The 23,035-nt window shown below is 41.9% G+C and overlaps 1 protein-coding gene across 2 annotated transcripts; it reads left to right on the top strand.

Annotated features, from left to right (window-relative positions):
* Positions 1–312: 312 nt before the first annotated feature.
* On the top strand, positions 313–11,148 carry lmo4b (LIM domain only 4b). Of its 2 annotated transcripts, XM_053430622.1 has the most exons (5): positions 313–717; positions 2,355–2,595; positions 6,850–6,946; positions 7,841–7,996; positions 10,214–11,148. In XM_053430622.1, exons 2-5 carry the CDS (start codon positions 2,360–2,362, stop codon positions 10,220–10,222), a joined length of 498 nt encoding a protein of 165 aa, XP_053286597.1. In that variant the 5' UTR covers positions 313–717; positions 2,355–2,359; the 3' UTR covers positions 10,223–11,148. The 2 variants fall into 2 exon arrangements, with proteins under 2 accessions (XP_053286597.1, XP_053286598.1); XM_053430623.1 differs by lacking the exon at positions 10,214–11,148 and having other exon boundaries at positions 7,841–8,002.
* Positions 11,149–23,035: the final 11,887 nt, after the last annotated feature.

Raw genomic sequence — 23,035 nt, 5'->3', positions numbered from 1 at the left:
AAGAGTGACAGACAAGTTGATCATAAATCATCGTATTCCCTGTGTTTTTGTTTTTATTTCCTTCTGGTTCCAACTGTCTTCTCCTTCACCTCTCTGGTCCGTCCACTCACCTCCGTCTCCATCCATCCTCCGGCGCGTCCGAGTCCACACAGCGGCCGCGCTCTGATTGGCCGCGCTCGAGATTCCTGCTAAATGGGCTGCGCGCGGATTGGCTGCGGCTGCGCCCTCGTCACGCGGCTGAAGGGGGTGTTCTTTCCTCTCGTCTCCAGCTGGAGGTTGGTTCCTGTCAGCCACACATGCGGGGAGCAGAGCAGCGGGAGCGGGCGGAGAGACTAACGGGACCCGGAGCAGAGCGGAGCGGAGGACGGTCAGTCAGCAACATCCTCGTTTCCTCTTCTCAACGACACTTCCCGGTGTTTGTTCGAGGACGTCGTGGCGTCGGCACGTCCCGCGGTGGACTTCTTTTGTTCAAGACAACAGCAGTGAAACAGTAAAAAAAAAAAAAAAAAAAAAAAACTCCACTGGAAATACTATCTGATAACTCCATTTTACTGCGCGTGTTGCCAGTGAACACGCGAGCGCGGAGCTGGAGGCCGACCGCGCGCGCTAGTGTGTCCGCTGTTACCTGCACTTTTCCCGCTGTTACCTGTTCTTCACCGAGGAACCCCGTTCAAGTGGTCAACTTTGCAGCCATTACACCGAGAAGACTCCAGCGAGGTGGGTGTTTGTCTCTGTCAGAGCTGCAACTCCTGTACATCTGTGTTTTATTCTGTTCTAATTATAGCCGCTTCTCTCTGGAAACTAGCCTCCCCGGTTCTACTGGTGTCTTTATGCTAAGACTGCTGGCGCTCATATTTATAGTCCGTGTAACCCTCTTCTTCTTCTTATCCCCTGTTCTCTAATGTGATGCCACATTTCCTCTCTTTTCCCGTGGAGAAGCAGCAGTCATCGCACTGGAGCTTCTAGCACATGGCAGCCTGATAATGTCCCCCCCCCTCCACCTCCCTCCTCTCTCCTCTCTCCTATTTCCATGACTTGCGCCCAAATTGCCTGCCCGTGTAATTACTTGAGTTAGCCCATTTAAGTTAAAAGCCACCCCCTCCCTCTCCTCTCTCCTCTCTCTCTCTCTCTCTCTCACTCCTCTCCTGTCTCCCCTCTCTCTCACTCCTCTCCCGTCTCCCCTCTCCTCACCCTCATGTTCCCTCCTTCTCTCAAAACAAAACAAAAAAACTCCTCTCCTGAATGAAACTTGACGATCTTGTTTATCCAGGGAGTCACTTTCAGGTCGCCTTCTTGATTCAGATTTAATCAGCACTATGGTTTGTCCCCTAAGAGCCACCGTCGCTAATGGGCTTACTGAATGCTTTTCTGTGTGTACACCCCCACCCAGCCCCCTCCGCTCCCACCCCCCACCCCCCGAACTCTAATTAGCCTACCTGCCTTTCACAAAGATTTGGCTTTATCCAGGCATGTAGTCTGCCTCACCAAATTGGAGAGGATTACAGTTAAAAAGAGCCCAGATTCATTTTGCAGGTGAAACAAACGCCTTGCATTTCATCAGATTAGACCACTTAACATCATTACAGCAGGTCTGTGGTGAAACACGGCTGCAGTGTGAGTCCCTATTAAAGGCGCTGTTAAATATTGGTTTTACCGTCACGAGGCAGATCATATTCGCTGTTCAGGTCAAAAGGTCCAGCGAGCATCAAGTGTTGGTAAACTCAACATGTCAAAGTGTCTGTTTCCGCCCATTCCATTTGTGTTGAGCAGCAGCAGCCCCCTCTCCAGCTATTCAAAGTGCATTAGAGTATAGAGTTGTGCAGCAAAGTATTATGCTGTTTAGAATTTCTCCGGACAGCTCAACAAAAGCATGCGCAGCACAATTGTTCCTCTGGCCCCTGGTATTATCACTTTACAGACATTCATCATGAGAGGACCAGTGAAGGCAACGGCACAGGGATGAGACGGAGATCAAGGGCAGATTAGTTTGCTGAATTACTTGTAGCACAACAGAACTCGGAACTGTTCCCCTAATGAGATCAGCTATTTAGCTTTGCTATGATTTGCAGGCTGCAGCTGCTCAAAGTCCACACTTCCACAAGAAGATGTTCCAGGGGGCTGACATTTTAGATTTGATAATTGACAAATTCACTTGTGGAGTGTGGCTCACATGATTTTATATTTACCTTTTTAAGATGGGGATTCCACATTAGCTGTGACCCATCTCAGGTCCTAACCCCGCCGTGTACCAAACAAAACTTAGCAGGTAAAATCCTGAACCGCAGACTTCTGGGTGTGACATGCACCATCACTTGGACCGTCATCTTCATCATCTCTTCTGTCTGTGTTTATAGAGACAATGGTGAATCCCGGAGGCAGCAGCCAGCCACCGCCGGTGGGCACGGGTTCTCTGTCCTGGAAGCGGTGTGCAGGATGTGGGGGAAAAATCGCAGACCGCTTCCTCCTTTACACCATGGACAGCTACTGGCACAGCCGTTGCCTCAAGTGCTCCTGCTGCCAGGCCCAGCTGGGTGAAATCGGCACGTCGTGCTATACAAAAAGTGGCATGATCCTTTGTAGAAACGACTACATCAGGTGAGACTGAGACATCGGAATGCATGCACACAGCAAATTAAATTTTATTGAATGTTATTACTGAAAATTATCTGAAGAGATTTCCGTTCATATGTTACAAGAACAAGTGGATTTTTAAGAAAGTTCCATTTCTCAAAAACCAGATTCGTTTACTTTTAAAAGTCCTGGAATATATTTAGTAATAGTATTAAATCAAGTAAAACCAAACGGGGCTAAATAAAAAATGATAATTTCGGGTCATGCAATAATCTGCCAGGTTGGGAGTATTTCCTGGGAAATTATGGTTAAAGTCTACCTGAGAGTGGTCAAACACGCAGGTCTGTTGACTGAGCACAAAGTAAAAGACTTGTTCTGGAGGGCATCTGCATGTCTGTGCTGTTTGCTGTTCATGGTCAACTGGAGGACAGAAAACGAGTCGTGTAAGATTTGTTTGCTTTACAGAATTGCGTATGCTGTTGGTTTTCTTTTTTTTTGTCTTTTGAAACCTTACAGAAAAGCACCAGTTAAATAGCAAAGAGAAGCTTTTTAAATATTGTAGTAGGTGCGGCACACTCAACAGCAGGTTGGTGCTGACATAATACAGGATGACAGGACAAGGCCCAGTTTACACCCCGAGGGGAAAGAATTGTATCGATTAATTTTTTTTTATCAACAAGTATTCTTTAACAATTCACTTCACATTTATGTCTTCAGGTGTTTGGCTGGTATATGTTGAAATTCATGTCAATTATTGTATCTGACTTTGGGCACACTTCATTTCTTTTACTTGAGTGTTCTAAAAGATGTACCTGCGCCACAGTCAACATGCGACACTGCTATTAAATATGCACGGATAATTCGAAATCTAAAGTGTGCCTGCGCGCTCTCACACCCACCTCATAAAAAGGATGAGGAAGTCAATGGGGTACTTCATTCATAATGGGACTGTAACATAATTAAAATTAGAAGAGGGGAAAATGTGGATACACCTTTCCACTTGTAATGAGAGCATGCTTGGTGGAAGAGCTAAAACGCATATTATGGAACCATGAGATCTCTGCAGAGATAAAGATAGGAGCGGGGGAAAAAACATCTGACAGTGAGTCTACACAATTAAATGCTTTAATTATAGTCCCCCTCCATTTCCTTTAGTCCTGATGGGTTTTATCTAATGAGATCTGGTCCCTGGCTTGTATCCGCTCCCAATGACGTGTCCGAAATGAATGAGAGCCACACTGCAAACAAAACATTTAATTAACCAAATTGGCTTTTGAGAGAGAGCAAGAGAGAAAGACGGAGAGAGAAGAAGGATTATTGTGAAGGCCATTTGCTGCAGTTTTTTTCCCCTTGATCTTAAAGGGGCAGACTCATTTTATAATAGACTTGCTAAACTGCTCGTATGTCATACATTTTCTGCTGTAAGCCCAAACTTTCATTCATACATCTGATATGAAAATGCTTCTTTGATTTAGCGCAAGTCAGAATGCATCACATCAGGGCTATAATGGGACGTATGCCTGGCCCGGGATGATACCCATCTCCCAATCAATCAAGTAGGAGTATTCACAAACATCGCAGGACAAACACCAGCTTTGTTTTTCATGCAGCGCTGCCACAAAAAGCTTTCACGTCAAACTAAAAGCCAAAGTTGCGTTTTGCTGTGGGGATCATGTCGTACTAAGCTGTAGGTAATATTATTTCTGTGGGCTGCTAGTAGAGGAGAATTAATTTACTTGTGGCTGCTGGATTCAGGGAGAATGCTGTCCACTTAATTGAATAAGCCAAGGTAATTAAATGGCACTTTTCCAATAGAACGTGTGAGGTAAATCTAATAGTTGGTTATTTAATATCACTTTGAAGTCTGCCCACTCAAGCACTATGACAGCACAAGAGAATGTGAACTATTAGGCCAGGAAAAAACTGGGATCTCAGAAATTAATTAAATCGCATGCAATTTAGGGGAAACGTTTATCTTGATTTGTCATAACAGAATTAATTCAAGGCCTTCAATTCACTTGGGGCCAGATCTGTTACTCTGAATTAACCAAGTGTAATTTGGCTGATCCCCCACCGCTGCTGCAGCCGCCACCACCACCCTCCATCCCAGCACACACCCACACCTCCTAATCCCCCTCCCCCCTAAAACACATGCACATGCACAACACAGATCCATGCACACCCTCCCTCATCCTTGCAATCTCCCCGCCCCTCCCCACCCTGTCCCTGGCCCCTCCACCCTTTTCTCTAATGCAGCTCTTGCCATTATGCAAAGCTCCGCTTCAGTATCAATATGGCCTAGTGCTTTTAAGGTGCTTTGGCTGCTGATGTAGAGAGGCATTTTTAATGGACTGTGTTGCAGAAATCATTGTTGTGGGGTAATTTTACCCTACTCAAAGGCCCTGGTGAATGAGGTCTGCATTTACCAGACAGCCTAGCAGCAAGCCATGCTATATTTCACCTGGCAGTCACTGCTGAAATGAAATCCAATAGTCATTGCCTATATAGACAACAGACAGCTCTAAATGTGTTTTTGTGTTTTGTTATTTAATATAATCAAAAGCGTTGGTTGTAGCAAAGTCTCATCCACAAGGGGAAGACAACAGATAAATCAAGATAAATCCATCCCCCAGAAAGATGGTAGGATGCTCTGTTTTTTTAGGAGGAGAAAAGCAGAAACCAGATGTGTCATTGCAATTAAAGAGTCCCTTGGCCTTAATTATACTGACCTGGGGTGTCTACCTCACCTCTGTGCTGTAGTTCACTGGCAGAAGAGACCATTAGAGCCCAAGTTCAAACCGATATAGCTGCTTAATTGAGCACCTAAAGGCTTTGGCGCCTTAAATCAAAAACTATCAAGAGCCTATCCCCTGGTAAAGCTTGCACACTCTGGTTAACCAAAAAAGGGCTGTTGTGAAAAATTCAACGTGAACAAGAGGAACATGTTTGAGTGAAGTTTGAGTTTCGATGAGGCCCCTTTGTTATGCAGAAATGTCCTTGCAGGAAAGTCTTGCTTCTCCACACACATTGCACGCGGGTCTTAAAGCAGGGCCTATATGTTCAATTCCACTGTCATGTTTGTCCCAGTGAAAGCGGAGAATTGGCAGTGTTGTGACGACAGTCTCCAGTTAATTAGTTTCTGAAATTGAGTTTTGATGGAGCCCTTCCAAATGATGCCAAGACAAAATTTGCTTCTGCCGAGGCTGTCTTATTGAAAGCCATTTCTGTGTCCCTTTGCAAAGAGCTCTGGCGTGTTTGTTTGTCAATATATCTTACAACTGCACGGGTTATGGTGGGGGTTGTGGAAGCATTTATTCTCTTAAAAATATCTCAAAACACTTTCCTCTTGTTCTTTCTTTTTCTTGTAATTTTTTTTTTGGCCAAACAACTTTGTCTGATGCGCACACACCAGTGTTAACCAATCCCCCCCTATCCCTTTCTTTTTCCATCCCTCTCTCCTTCTCTCCGGAGCATGTCAGATGCCGTGGTCTTATTTGATTGCTTAGGAAAAGTGCAGTGATAGAGCAAACACCCGGTGAGATATGATGACAAATGGGTCCAGATCCCAGTAAATTACTTTCTGCTCAAATCGAAATTTCATTCAGTTTGCTGCTCACCGAGATGAAGTAATCTAAATTGTGGACTCAGAAGGAAGATAGAAGGGAAGCTGGAGCAAGCATTTCATTATCAAGAAGGGGAGAGAGGGAGAGGGAGAGAGAGAGAAGGTTAGGGACGAAAGAGATGAGCAGAAGCAAATCTAAAGTGTTGACACCATGATTGAAAAGGTTAACCCATGCACATTATATATCAACCCGAGTAGCTACGGGTTTCTAATGGAAACACGGCACTGACGGAGTGTTCACAGGAGTCCTAATGGCAAAAGCACTATGTCTCCACCTGGATGTACAATCAAATCCTCTTAGGTCCTGATTGCTTATGTTCCAGGTTATTATTAGGTTGCAAAAAATGTGCACCCAAAGTAATATGCAGTTTCAGTGCTACATGCTTGTGGAGAGCAGACTACTGCAAGATTAATTTTTCTGTTGATGCTCTGACGATTTTCTCTCTCTCTCTCTCTTGTGTGTTTTTCCTTTCACTTTACAAATGGAGCTGGGAGATAGTGAACGTGGCACTAAATATAGTTTTCATTCAGTCACATACTCTGCAGTCAAAAATGGGGATGCCACAGTCCATTACACAAGGCTAAATCTATGCAGATGCATACAGTGGTTCCATCGTAACATTTGCTCTTTTTCGTTTTTCTTCCCTTTCTCTCAGATTATTTGGAAACAGCGGAGCTTGCAGCGCTTGTGGCCAGTCCATTCCATCCAGTGAACTGGTGATGAGGGCACAGGGCAACGTGTACCATCTCAAGGTAAACTCATGTCCTCTATCAATGGCCCTGAGCCAAAGAAAGTAAAAAAAAAAAACATTACACACTGTTTAACTTGGAGCATTTGATTTGTAGTAAAACACTTAATTATAAAACTAATACGTGGATATATGTTGATTTGGATGGCTGTACTTAATGGCGCTTGTTGATATTTAATTGACAACTATTTTGATATACACTTACATTTGACATTAACCATCATCTTCTGTAATGTGAGAAATGCTCTTTTTTTTGTCACATTGTATCAATGTGCCCACTTTAGACATTTACTTATCAGTGCTGCTTCGTAATGTTGTCAACTCACAATGACAATCCTCAGCAGATTGGCGTTAATGTAAAATGTCAGATACAGGAAGTGTTATCATCGGCGAAGGCAAGCAAGTTTCTGCAGCGTAGCTCAATGCGAAAGGGGGAGAAAGGGGAAGACTGAACTAGCTACATGTTTTTTATCCTCGGATATTCACTCTGACTGCCTGTTTACTACACATGTGCACTACCTATGTTCAAGGGTTAGCTTCCTCCCCCTAAAAAAACCTTAGTGGAAACACTGTTTATATTACAATAAATTTAATATTGCATCGATCTCAATTGTTGGTTTGACAAATAAATAAATAACTTTGTACTTTAGTTAATTCTTGCCAATTTATAGGATTAATCTTCATTTTATTTATCAAGGAAAGCCACAAATTGCTGTTAAGTAATTGTATCTTTATTTTACAACTCTAACCAAGCCTCTGCACATAAATGTGAACATGTCTGTGCGTTTCCCTTCACAAGTGTTTGCTCTGAGGTGTTATTACATAATGGGATTGAGCTGTGCCTTGTGGTCCTCAGTCCTGGTTGTCATTGCTTTTCCTCCTGCCCCCTCTCCCGCAGTGTTTCGCATGTTCCACCTGCCGGAACCGGCTCGTCCCGGGGGACCGGTTCCACTACATCAATGGCAGCCTGTTCTGTGAACATGACAGACCCACAGCACTCATCAACGGCCACTTGAGTTCACTGCAGACGAACCCGCTACTGCCCGACCAGAAGGTATGATTCCCCACCTTCTTCCCAGTACCCTTGTTTTCTCTGCACCGGTGATACATGAGTTCTTAGTTGTTTGTTGGGCAGAAGCCTGGTGACTTCAAAGTAAAGAACAAGTCAGTAAAAGCTTGTCATCAGTCACTTCGAGTCATTTGCAGGAAAAGAAAAACATCTGTAATATTCAAGCCAACATTTTTCACCCTGTTTATATTGATGTCGTCGATTCAACTCCACTGCAAGGCATGCAGCAGATATTAAATCTTACAGAGCAGAGATGAATTTTATTTTTAGACAGCCATGGATTTTTCCATCATTCTTGTCGGAGGACATGCACTCAGAAAATCTGTATTAACCGTCAGCACAAAACATGTGAAAATGATTTTTTTTGTAACGCTGTCCTCACGCTCAGTTTGTTGTGAGCAGATACATATTTTGACTCATCTTAAATTTATCTTCTGTCCCGAGCCAGACTTCCAATTGTGGAGAAAAATGACACGTTGCCATTAATAGCGAGTGTTTAAAACTGCATTTGACTACTCCATCAACAAGACTGGGATCACCTGGGCTAAGTTATTACTCCCAAGGCCAAAAATATGTATCCAGGACCTGAGGTTGAACACAGACCGCAAGCTGCAGCAGCCAGTATATCATGAAAGCTGTCATCATGGCTTCCCCTGATTTGATCTTGATGCCTCCAGTGAAAGCAAAACAGAAGGCCTAATCATATACGAAGGATAACTTCATTCTTCAGGATAGCTTCATTCTGCCCGCAGGAGATATAATCATTTTTGCCTCACAACAAGGAGCTTTATTGATACCTTGTCTGCACACACAGCACACAGAGAGATATGGGAGGTGTTTGGAGTGTGTCAGAGTCTGACTGAAAGAGGAATTATGTTGTTGGGAGCATGCATTTCACCTTGAGTGGTTTTGTGAGTAGAAGAGAGGTAGAACTCCATTAAGCCCCCCTGCACCCCACCCTCCCTTCCTCCATGTCACGGGCCTTTTAAGGGCTTGTCACTTTTACAAATCAGCTCTTAGAGCTCTTAGAGCTACTCACATTCAAATTGAAAGCTGTTGCATTATCTAGCTTAATTTTAAATGTCTGTTTAAGTCCTTACTCCCACCCCCCCATCCCGATGTCTCTTGTAGCATTGCTGGCATAGTAAATATGAGGCCTCATTGTTTATTTATGCGCTAACATCAATTGTAGTGAAAACTGCTGAATTATTGATGCTAAAATGCAATCTGAATATTGGCCCTGGTGCTTTAATTATAGCAGAGAGAGAATTATTAAATAAACAGAGACGCATCGCTCAGTGGGAACAGTCTCAGGATGCTTTTGTTATCTCTGAGTGAAATAACGAGAATTACCCCGCTGCTGACGCACTTCGTCGCACTAACAGTCTCGGCTCTCGCGCAAGAGCAGAAGGTGGACGGCCTGAAACAACACAGACTTGCAGTAGGATAGCGGCTCCCAAAATCAATATACAGTACCTCATGTATAAAGTGAGTGCGGAGGCTGGTTTAGCAGAGGAGAAAATGAATCAGTCAAAGAAACACAGGGTTATCCAGTGACCATTGTTTTGATTATCAGCAATTTAGCTGTGACATAATTGGTGTTGTCTGCGTTCATGGCATAGGGTATTTGATGCTCATTTATTAAGCTTTCTTCCCAGCTTCTTCCTAATCTCTTTGTTCAGAACAGACAAATTACCTCTCTCATACAGAGCTGCTTTGACCCAGGGGAGTGAGACCCTCCCAGCGTCAGTCACTTTAATTAGCCCCCAAGTAGGAGCTTGCAATTACTAATAGACTGAAGCCCTCCTAGTGATTTGAGGGATGAAGGGAAAAGTAAATCGGCCCTTAAAATCATGAAGAAAAAAACAAGAAAGATGAAAAAGTTGGATGCTGGTGGAGCCTAGACAGATAATTGTCTTTACCCCCCTACATTTTTCTGTTTTGCAGGATCACCTCCTGCAGTTATGTTAGTGCGCGATTCTAATTATAGAGAGTCGCTTCATGAATGCACTTTTAAGTTAAGGCAGAGTAAATAGGACACCAGATGGTTTTCGAAGCCTGGCTGATCAATAAATTAAACGGTGAAGCTGGTGGAAAGTTGATTTATCGCAGTGAAACATTGATGGCATTTTGTGAACTGATGCCCTTAATGACAGCCCAGAAATTTTAATTGTTTTATTTTTTTTATCTCTCACTATTCAGGTGTGTTAAGCGGGAGCTGTGCAGGAAGCAGGATGTGTGCCTTCATTTTAGCCCTTACTCATTGTCACCCAAGACAGCGTGGATCAGCAACACCCCAGCCTTTTAGCTGTGCTCCCAGGCCCTTTGCCCTAAAAGGAATCCTCTACCCATCTTACAAGTAACCTGACTTTTATTTCTGCAACCCCACACCCCAACGCTCAGCCTTCAAACTTGGCTTTTCCCCAAATATGGGTGGATACTTGCACTTAACCGCACCTGAATCAGGATGCTGAGGACTTCGTGACCTTGGAATAAAAAAGACCGGAGACGAATCAGACTCCAAGGGGACTCTTCGGGAAGAGAAAATTAAATAACACACAGGAGGATGATGTGACTGAAGTGAGGGAAGGAGAAAAAAGACTAATGAGGTTAAAGAGATGCAGGCTTTTCAACTCTGCATATTTGTAGACATTGTGGGGAAAACCGGGACCTTTTCATTTTTCCTCTCTTCCTTTTCTATCTTCATTTCCCAACAACATGGTGTTTTCACTTTATATATTTTAAGTGTTGTCAAAGGGGAATGTTTTTTGTTTTCTTTGGTGGTATATGTATAGAAAAGATGGGGTTTAAAAAAAAATCTGTTGCTTTTTGTGGAAAACAAATCATGAGCACTCTAGGTGTATTTGTATAACTACCATGTATGTACAGTATGCATGTAAATGTCGTTGTCCAGGCGTGGCTACAGTACATTCAAACTCTGCAAACTTGGTTCCAGTTCCCCCTCCCCTTCAAACCTGAACCTGTGGCAAACTGAAGAAATTTGCTCATAGTCAGTAATGTAGAGATCATCGCCAACATATAAATGCTGAATGAAAGAGAAATTTATTTGTGATATTTTCCGAGACATTTGCTCCAGTATGGTGTATTTAATTAATAAAAATATGTAAGATTTAAAAGCCTCTGTAAATTCATTGTAAAGCTTCAGAACAAGTGCTCAAGGTTGCGGTTTGCTCAAATTTGGCTCATATGAGATGAGAGTTAGACTTCAGACACTGCATCTCTATTGAAAATGATTGTCACAATGTTGTCGAGTCCCTTGTTTTACCAGTGAACCATTTCCGCGGCGTCTTTATGTCTGAATTACGTAATTACTACAAGATCCCATTAGCCAAGTGCCCAAGAATTTATCTTTCATGAGGAAAGGCCTCATCAGTGCGTGACTTGCCTCACCACTGAAAATCCTCTATTGAGGATCCTGCAGCGCCGCCATTCAATTTCCACCCTCGCAATCATCGAGGCGCATGATGAGCGTCTAACTGAAAATGGATAAACATGTATCCTCTCTTTCTGTTCAAATGACCGTTTTCTATTTATCACTCTAATACCTGACAGAAATATAGGAAAATGTCCCTTTGAAGATTCAATTACTGCGGAGAGGGAGAGAGGTGTCTCTCTTTGGCAGCCACAAATTGAATGGGCTATTTACAGAACAAATTGGTGTTTGAAGTCCTTGCAAGACCTAATAGGTTTGAAGGAGGGACCCGGTAATGGCTGATGCGCTTATCTGCCGAGTCGGGGGGGCCCCTCATGAGCCGCTGCTGTCGCTGAAACAATGGTGCTGTACGGGATAAGACTTTCATGCAGAAATCAGCTCAGACAAAAGAGGAAAGACGCCGAAAAAGTAAACAGACCTTTTTAAGTCAGAATTTTAATGCTTAAAAAATGTTGCATATCTGCAGAGAAACTCCACATTTAGATTCCTCAATGTTAAAAAAAAAAGGTTCCTGTGTATTTATTTATATTGTTTCATACACAGGAAATTCCACTCCTGAAAACATTATAATGAGACGAACAGTGAAACCAAAGAGGATATAAAAGTTCAGTAAATCAGTCAATAGGTAGGTTTTGAAGGAGGTCACATGTAGACAGTTGCTCATGTTGACGGGCAGGTGGAAGTAAACACTTCCACTAATAAAGTTTCTACATGCTTTGTGTTGACCTGACAAACAAGTTTTCAGGAAGTTTCAAATGCACAAAGTGAGAGAAATATAATTTGTTCTCAGCTCAGTAAATGGGATTTCTAGACCTGTAGCAGTTTTTGAAATGTGCATTACTATTTACTTCAGAGTGGAGTGTAATATGATCATAATTTGGCAAAAGGTCTGGATGTTGACTTTTGTAGTTGTAGTGGCTGAGGGACTTTGTTTAATAGACCTGAGTCTGACTTAAACATGTCTAACCTGCTCCAGATATGATAAACATTTCAAGATCATGTTAAGACAAGGGTCCTCTTACTCTACTAGTGTTTTTAGATGGTTGGAAGAGGTCTGATGCCGATTTGTATGATGGCTAAATAGATGCAGTTAAACACCCAGATACAACAGATGCAGATTTCTGACCTTTCGTACAGTTGATGCAAATGAGGAGTAGTAAACAGCACAACACCAGACTCATCAGATCAGGAAACAGAGGCACCAACATAAAGAAAACAAATAATTTAAAATTGTATTAAATTTAAGGGTAGATGTTTGGAGGATAAATGTATTTTTAACAAACTAAATCAATACAAATATATAGTTTTCTTTGAAATCCATCCCCGGACTCCCCCGACATGTCACTGAGAAATATTAGTGCTGAACTTAACAACCTCACTCCAGAAGCTGAATCTCATTGCAAATGCATAAAAACAATACGGCCAGATTTATAAAAATAAAAACAATCTAAAGGGATAATTCTACTCTTTCATGTGACATTCAAGTGGAGCTTTGGCTGGAGGCTCAACGAAACGACTTAAAACTGGAATTTGGGGGGAATAGCTATTGAAACGTCATCAAATCCAGTCAGCATTAATACTCAGATGACTGCAAAATGCTTCAAAACCATCATCCCCCTTTAGCTTAACTGTTGCATTCGATTTAAGGACTTTTAGGCTGATTTGTCATCCGTGGCTGATGTTTCTGAGGTGATAACCAGAGAATCTGAACATGCATTCCACTGTCACCTGCTTATTAATTGACTCTCAGGCCAGAGAAGCCTCCGAGCATCAGATATTTAAAAATTAATTATACTTTAAGTTGAGTTTGTGCTTGATTTTTTAAGTGACCTCCATTTAATCCACTTCAGAACAACACAGTTTCGTGCTACACTGACATCAGCCTTTTCCATTATGAAATCCGCTTGCTTCCATTAAGCTGTTTACTCACAAACACACATATCCACGAACACACATTAATATACATAAGCTGCACATGTGTGTGCACACAGATCCAAATTGCTCACTTAAAGATTTGCTGAAAATATTTTTTAAAACCCCCCATTTTTTATAAAAACCATATGTTAGTATTTGTTTTGATGTGGCAAACAAGAGAGAGCTAATGGATCTCACCCACAACAATGGAGCACACTTAAATGGCATGTCTGCCTGAGGGAAATCATGTTGCTTCAACTCCAGCTCCTTCCTGCTCACGCCAGGGAGTCTCCTGATGCACCACAACTAGATTACTTATGATTAGTCACCTTGTATTTATTTGTAATTATTTTATGTCTTCATTCTGCCGAACGCTTTTCATTATCATTACCTCGGTGTGATTGGGCGGTTTTTATGGCAGAGTTGATGTTGTGGTCGTCATGAATTTTATTTGATTGAAATGACAATTTCTGCCAAACCAGTGTTCATTCTCTTTTTGTTCAATGTTTCGAAAATAATATACAAAACACCTTCCAGATGCTTTATGATAATAACTTCAACACATTTCACCGATTCATTTATGGACAACATAAAGGCTTTCAGGACGGGAAGAGGTTGTTTTTGTATACAACTCCATTCTTTAGTTTTGCAACAGATGTCTGCTTCCACATTCATGTCCTGAACCAAAAGCCTCTACTGAATATGAATCTCTCACTCTGTAGCCTGTAGTATCTTCTACCACAAGTTCCTTTCACTTGAAATCCCTCGATGGAACAGCAGCTTGGCACCACAGGTGGCACTGTCCTCATAACAAACATAATCAGGATTTAATGAATACATTCAATTCACAATAGCTATCTGTTAGCTGAAGCAACTAAGCAGCTAACAGTGGCCATACCATACCACGCTCAGGTCCAGAGGAACGACAACCACAAACGCGAAATGCCAAAACTTAGTTTGAGACGCACACCTCAGTTTGTGGGTGGTAAACATGTTTTTTAGGGTTTATAACTAATACTGTAGCCATCCAGCAGGGGGTGATCAAGATGAAGTTGTTCTTCAGTTGAATGTTATTTGACGTGTACCGTTAGTTGTTCGGTTGATTGCTTACATTTAAACTGACTGACTGACGTGGCTTTTTCACAATTCTTTTTGACGCCATTATCTCTTTGAAAAACAGTTTATCACTGAAGCGCGATGAATCATGGGATATTTTGGAACGGGAAGGATCCACCCATCGGAGCCTTTGTTGCTCGGGCTGGAGGGAAACATTTGTCGGTAGCATTTGTCGAAGCCTTCGAATTGGCACAGTCTAGTCGCGCCAAATCACAACATGCTTATGCTAAGCTAGCTAAGCAGACCAGCTACTGTCTGTTTCGTCTTCTATTAAACCGACGAGAGCGGTGTCAATCTTTTCAGTCTGCCTGAAATGAAAAAAGCAAAGTTTCCAAAAATGTTGAACTATTCCCTATAAAAAACAATGAGCTTTTGAATGAGTAGCTGGCACTCATGTTCGCCTCTTTGAGCGCTAGCTATTTTTAGCCCTGTGCTTTAGCCGCAGTGACAAACTTAGCACAAGGCTAACATAGCAGCTAGCTAGTACTGCAAAATATGACCACAACCTTACAAGATTGTTCTTTTCATATCAGCTCATCCTTCCTAGACTATTTCATAAACCCTTTCTAGTATCAACCTCTATTTTCTACAGTGTAGGCTATGAGAGAAAGCAGGCCAGCTGTGATCAGATTTTGTCAAAACCTGGGCAAACTATTCATCTAAGACTGAACTGTTTTTTGGTATTCCAAAACCTAATACAGGTCAAAATATAATGATACAAAGGTATTTACTATGAACTGGAGTCAGGAGGGATACTCTGCAACTCAGCACCTATGAATGTATTTAAATCTTATTGCTGGAACAGTTAACATCTGTCAGGTCTAGACCAAGCATCTACTGCATGGGTGTGTCTTCAGTCGTCCAGAATCCCAGCTGTCAATGAACCCTGAAAAGCCCCTAAAGCCCCTGAAAAAAGGTAAATAAATGAATGGCATGAATTGTGGTTCAGAATTGTCTTGTTTTAGTTCGCTTTGGAATCAGCAAACAACTTAAAATAGGGCTTGAGTTGGGTGCTCAGTTACTTAGCAGGGGGCTCGATAACACAGAGAGGGACATGCAAATATTGGTAGGGCAATTATTGGCAGTGTTTGGCCTGAAGTAGCAGGTAACTCTATCCTGTCCATTATGTATGCTGTGAACTCTGGTGCAAGAAGCCCTGTTAAAGCTTTGCCTTTTACTGCTAAAAGGCTTCTTACCTCCCGACAAAAAGCGGCTCACTTTACGCTCAGATGTCCTTTGCAGTGGAAATGTACTCGTAATGCAGCAAGAGAAACTCCTGCCCTCAGGACTCTTATCTTCTTAAAGCCACACTTACTATACAAGTGGAATTTGTTTACATGCTGCAGTGTTTCTTGATACAACAAATTAATGAATAGATCCATCTTTTCACATGTGAAAAAGTATCCCATACTTTCTCTAACATAACGAAATATATAATTTGTCACTTTTTTTAAATTGAACTTCCCTGTCATTGACATCAGGAAGAACTTTTAGAAGATTAGAACATTGATAAACAAGTAATGTCGTCAACTTTTTCACAGATTAAAAATAAAATACACAAAATGAACGGGATCCATTAAAGTAAATGTTTGTTCGGCTAGAGAATATTAGGCCATCTGGGCACAGGCGGCTTTTATGTGATGTTATTGAAAAAAATGAGCATAAATACAAAAGGAATGAGATAGTCAACATTAATGTTATGTTTACCCGCATTCACACACATACACACACACACACACACACACACACACACACTCACACACCTCCTCTCCTTTTACTGGTTTGACTCTTGAAAAGCATTCCTTGCTCCATTTTCCCCCATTCTCCTCAAGAATGTAGTAACAATAATAATGCATTAAGTGGGCTGAGTACTCTAAACACTCAGAGCTTCCTCTCACAATAAGTGCAGAACCAGTTTGCCTGCTGTTGAAAGCATCTTGCAAAGAGTCCTACAGAGAGTGGAGAGTTCGCCCCTACACCCCACCCACCACGACTCTCTCTGCCTCACACACACACACATGCACACACACACACAATAGACTCCTACACAACGTCTGTGACTCTAGATGATCAAAGGAAAACACTGGCAGGCTTGGGGTCTCGCACTGTCCGTTGAATCAGAGTACCTCAACGTGTGATATCATCGTTCTTGTGCAGGCGTCCTGTGATGCCCGCAGAAAGAGTCCCCATCTGAGTTCCAGTGCACATCATGCTCCTGTCGGCTGGAGCCACCAGCATGGTGCAGCTCTGAGCAGGAGGTTAAATCCCCCATAAGAACACCAAAAGGTCACCAAATGCTGTTGTTTATTAGACATCCAAAATGAAGCGCCGACTGGGTATCCTGAGGATTGATTTCAGCCCTTTTGTGCCTGCATCAGTTCAAGTGCATCGTAATGAGTATCCCAAGAGTCCAATCTTAACAAATACTGCCTATAAATACAAAAACTATTTATTATTGAATTTTAGAATGTATTTATTGTGTATTGTTTATAAGATTATGCATTACAAGGCACATGTTTTTCCCACAATTAGTTGTGAGATTTCCACATTCCTGTTTATTATAAAGCAGGTGAAGATTCTGTATAAATTCTCTGAGCTCAATCTATGGAGAAAGGCAGACAACTCTGACTGAGCAAAAAGCAATCAAGACTTTTATGATTTCATGATGTCATCACTATATAGTCACCTCCCAGAGACATGACCCAGCTGCCCCCACCCAGAACCCCTGTCCACCCTGTTTTGGAGAAAAATGGAGGAGAGAGGAGATGTGGGTGGAAAAGACGGGAGAGAAGAGACAAAGAACAGGAACAATTAGCAAGTACAAATTAGTTATACTAATCTATACAATGATAGGCCTACATCTGTGGTTGGCCTGGCTGTGTGTCGCCCAGTCAGAAGAGAGGCTCAGAGACGACACAAAGAGGAGATGTACAACTACATCGAGATTGGTTTTGTTTCTTAAAACCACAAATAATCTTCTCATAGATATCTCAACTTAGAATACCACTGTGTGTTATACTAGTAGCAGCTAATGTAGCTTCAAACTGCTAGTTTCAGGCAGAGTAGGCTACAGAGATCAGTAACTCTATATTCTCAAACTTGTGGCCCCATTCAACCCTGACACAGTTCACCCTCAGTTTGTGACATTTTCTAGTCAGTGGAATATTTCATGAATTCTGGAAAGTCAGTTTTATACTGTGCAACCACCAAACAGCAACTGGGTCGGATTCATGGTGTTTTTTGGTGACTCGTCAACTTTTTGCTGATAATAAATAGGAAGCGATGGTATTCTGTTTCCAGTCCAGATGAGGAGCTCAACGGTGCAAAATTGGAGCCATTAAGGAGCACTAAATCAAGCTGCCAGTTGTCTCAGCAGAAGACTGTATGATTTGGCATTATCTTTGCAATTATAAGGAAGGGAGTAGGATCTGCGCTAGATCTCTCTGTCTATGCCCTTTATACACACACACACACACACACACACACACACACACACACACAAAGACAGTGAGAAAGACAAACACTCCTGAGAGAGAAAATATACCTGAGGACTATCCTCTATTTGATTTCATAGCTCTACCCTGCCAAAGTCCTAAATTAACTTAAATACCACAGTGATGTATAAAAGAGGGGAATGTGGTGTTTTTTAAGGGTGAGGTCATCTGACTTATGTCGATTCATCACTGCTATTTTTGCTGCAGTTGTCACATTATATCAAAGGTTGCACATATGAATGTAAAGTTTTCATGAATAAAAATGCAAAGCTCTGAACCTGAAAGTGGAATATCTTTTGATCCCATAGTCAATAATGTAAAGTATGTAATTATGGTACCCGGTCAAATGGCTTCCCTAAAGAGTGTCCTCTACCATCACATCATCGCCTCAAAACTGATGTTTTACTTTGTTTTAAAAATGTTTAGGCACTGCAGCTCGCCGTTTCTTCATATGTCACAAAGATTCAGAATCTGCGACCTGAAACAGCCTGAGGAAAGCGACTTCACAGGCAGTTTCCTCGGGGACTAATGTGTTTTCAGAGCGGCGACCATCTTTTTCCCTGTTTAATGAGCTCAGTCATAAATAAATGCATGGCCTTAATTAGCCTGCGTGTGGCGGGGGCACTGGAATTAGTGTGGAGCTGTGGAGATGGAGGCTCCATGCCTGAGTTCTTCTGGAGATGGTGATCCGGGCGTGGGGAGGTGGCCTTTGAGCAGATGCTCTCCTCACTCTCTGGTTGAGGCTTCTACGACTCTACCTCCTTTCATCTAAATCTATTAAGCTGCTTCGCACTGAGCTCTCCCTGGTCAGAGGAAGGGCTTATGTCGAACACTGGGTCAAACCTGGGCCAAACTGCAAGTTGGGTTTTTGATTGGGTCAGAATGAGGATATTAAACTGAAATTAACTCTTTCTTTAGGTGGTAGGCCTTATTTTACTTTTGTACAGTGAAAAAGAAGGAAAACTGAAAATTATTGATATTAAATATCTTATGTTAATTGGGTCTTTGACAGAGCTAATTCTGGCACAATTTTCAGTGTAAAATGTTTATACATTATGGTCACCTTATATATAAAAACAAAAAAACTTACACATGACTTTTTACTAAAAGTCCTATTAGTTCAACAGTGGCTTAGGCAACAGACAATAGTCATTTGCCAATTTTATCAAGATAAGCGCATTTAACGTATCAAAGTGTTCTTTACAGTGAAAGTAAAGGGAGAAATAGTGTAAAAAACTGAAATCACAAAAAAAGGTAGCTAAAAAGTTAGTTTTAAAAGGCATAGCAGTGTCCAGAAATGGTAACGAGGCAAACATGCATGCAAACATTTAACCTTCTTATGGACTTAGCAGCTTTTCTTCTTTATCTCGGGAGTATCTACTGGAGAGTTAGTATGAGAGTAAACCTTGGGGCACTCAAGGGCCTTATTCTTCATAAGCGTCCGCGAGGTTTAAATTGGTGTTGAAATGATTTGTGGTCGGGTGCATTATTGGTGCATTTATCATTAGGCAGTGGGAAGTGATTTCACTCTTGATGAACATAACCTGATATGATGTCAGTGGTGCAGTATCTTACTACTAATATGTGTCTACACATTACACCCGTCTGCCAAGGTACAAGCACACGACCGGCGATCGGATTTATTGATTGCATATCACAGCCAAATCACACCCATGATTAACCAAGAGATCAAGTACATTCCTTGTCAGCCATACATTTGGTACATCAACTTTTTCTCTGTTTATAAAGGTGGATTTGGATACACCACACCACAAGGTTTACATCTTTAGAGAGCTTCTTCGCTAAAGCAGAGCCCTCAGTGACATGTATACTAGGCTCATGTCAGTAGTGTTTTGGTGTTTGCTGGGAATTATAGGGTTTGTCAGGTTCCTATTCAAGGTTCCTTAAAGCTAGGGTTGGTAATCCTGGAAAAGCTAGCAAGAGCAGGCTAACTTTGAAAAAGTCAGAAAGTCTCGTCAAAGCTTTCACCCATGAATAAGACGTTGTTTCCATGATTCGCTTGCTAACCTCTGACTATCTGCTCCGGCTAAAGACTCCGGTCATGCGCAGTGAGAGCAGGGGCAGGCTGCACAAAGGCTTGCAGGTCGTTAGTGACAGACAGGTGCACCAGTGTATAATTTAATTTTATTAAATAATTGGTCGTTTTTTTGTTAGAGTCCTGCGAGGGCCACGCACATTGTTTTTTCTTTTTCCAGACAACTTTATTTAATTATGGACGTTAAGATGATTTGAACAAACAAGAAAAAGCTGTATTTCAGACCAACCCTTTAAACGATCCATGACTGAATGAGATTTTGACTGATTGTGTTGCAGCAGAGGTTTGGAGGTGAGGTGAGGATCTCTGTGGCTGCAGTGAGAGACTGGACCATTTACAGTACACAGGTGTTGACAGAGTCATTACTGAAGTGGGCGAATTCCTCTTGGAGACGAGGTGACTAATTCTGTTCTCATATTGCACTCTAAGTTACAATGCAGCTATGAGCTGGCTGGAGGGCCCCTCCCCTCAGGAGCTGACCCAAACCTGAACACACACAGACACACAAAACACACACACACACACAACTAACAAGCCACGTACTGATGAAAGCAGAGAAGGCTGTATCATCTCTCTTGACCAGGACATTACTGCTTTTGACCATGTAAACAGTTCCAGTGTAGTACACTCTGCCTTCTCACAACACATCAACATTTGTCCAAAACAATTTGTGGAGAGTGGTCCAGGGCCGGGATTGTAAAAATACATTAGGAGCAGACATTAGTATTATTGCCGGGCCATATGTGTGGCAGACCACTGAGGTCACCTGACACTGAAGGTCACCTTTTTCAGTTCAAATTATTAAGTGCTTCCCCTCTAATCAGATGAGACGTCCCACATGCTGCCCGTGCACATAGCAACCAGTTTATTTATAGGCTCCAAACTGAAATGACCAGTTGGTTTAATTTAATAGTGAGCAATAGGATTATACATGGAAACAAATTACCTAAGTGGGGGTACTCGCTACCAAAATCTTTTAACAATGATGGAAACCACGGACATGATGTCTCCCAGTACTATTTCATTATTGGGTTTAGCCTCTGCATCTGTTAGCTAGGCCTATCTTCTGGATGGGCCCAGCTTGTGTCCAGACTGATGCACAGCTGCTAGCAGCTCGCAGAGACCCACAGCCTGGCCACCCCTCACTCCAGGGTCATAGAGGGGAAGGGCAGCAGCCTACGCGACCAGCAAACACACACTCCGCTATGTTTCCCAATTACAATTCAATCTCATAGCCTACATGAGGTCAAAAGAAACACGCTGGATACGGGGGCTTCACATGTTTCACACACTATCAGGACCAGTAATGACTTTATCTGCAGATCAGGATATCTGCTATTGTGTCCTCCACGTGCTGCTGCCAGTGAGCTGAGCATCTGTTCTGACGCCGAGGCTCTTAAATGTGAGTATAAGTGTCGACATTATTTAATCTGATGGAGTACAAGGGGCCGACATCAGCATACGAGCAGAAAGCTTAAAGATGTTGTAGTAAACCATTTCTCCTCTTAAAGAGTCGGGCTGGTGACAAGATTTTTTTTCCAAATTTTTACGAAGGAATGCAATTAGACTTCAGCCTTAATATCTCAGAGCCTGTCACATTCTCAAACTACTCTGCTATGCTTGCCAACTGCAATCAGAAATAACTCTGTCCCTTCAACTTAATGAAAAACAAGTACTTGGCTATAAACTTGTAGTCATCCTCTATCCAATCACATTGTCTTGAGTAATTAAAATGATTAGCTTAATTAGCTTAATTAACTAAATTTGACTACAGGACATGGCCATATGGTGAAGAAAAACAAAGATGGGAGCTAATTAAAGTTAAAATAATGCAGGTTTTAATTAACTCAACCCTTAGGCATCAACATTTTCAAATTTATCCAAGCTGATAATTAAAAAGTCCTCTTGCCCAAGCAACATTTCTTCTCTGAGCTAATTAAATCTGGAAATAAATTAGCAACATGACGCTCCAAATATTAATTCCTGCTAGAAGATGACTTCACTTTCTAATGAAATTAATTAGCTGCACTGGACCCTCAATCAGATGCCAGGCGCTGTCCGTGAGCATAGACCTCATGTAATCTAGCGCTCGGCTAAGGGCCCGAGGGCAGAAATTTACAATTGTAATGAACACTCTTTAACTGTGTGTCTCTCTTAATACACCAAATGAACATGTAGATCTATTTATGCCAAGGGCTGCCTCATTTATAAAGGAGTGGTAGGACCAGCTAGTTAAAACTTCTTTTTTTTCCAGAAAGAATGTGCAGTGCGAAAGAGCACATAACCACATAGCTGCCAAAAGCAATGCCAAGACCAGCTTCAGCAGCCTGTAAGGTTCCACAGGCTGTGCCTCTGCGTATGCCAGCCTATTACAGAAGGCCCTCATGAATTCACCCCCCTACTCTCTCTTGGCAGCTTAAAGGGATGACACTGTGGACGGGGGGGGAAATGCAGTAAAATGTATCCGTCTGCATTTTCAAGTCCTTACTGTCGCCATCGCCTATGCATATAATTTACTGTATATTCTGGGGCAGTGTTGTAAAACAAACTCTATTATCCACCATTATGGCTCTGTTTAAACAGATGTCTGGTATGTGAGACACCTTAAAAAAAATTTTTTGAGACACGCTCATCATGTATAAAATAGATAAAGAAAACTGCTACAGTGGAAAAGCAGGTTACGACATATTCTGTGCAAAAACTGATTTTAAGATTAGGATTACAAAGATAAGATCAAGATGAAATTTTAATGATCCCCAAAGGGAAAATGCATTAAAATAAAAATAATTAACGCTAAAACTAAAAGTTCTAGTAGGCAGAACCACGAATGTAAGTCAGGTATAATACTACATAGTGTTCTTCATCTACTGCAGTAAAATTTGAATATAGCTGTTTCAGCTATATAAAAACAGTCATCATTTAAATATAAGAAACATAATCTATCATAGGTCTGTTATCAGACAGCAGAAAAACGTATTTCAAGGCCTCCA

Source organism: Pleuronectes platessa, chromosome 9, assembly GCF_947347685.1.
Source record: "Pleuronectes platessa chromosome 9, fPlePla1.1, whole genome shotgun sequence".
Taxonomy (NCBI): domain Eukaryota; kingdom Metazoa; phylum Chordata; class Actinopteri; order Pleuronectiformes; family Pleuronectidae; genus Pleuronectes; species Pleuronectes platessa.
Note: the sequence above shows the minus strand (reverse complement) of the source record. Positions and strands in the feature narration are given on the sequence as shown.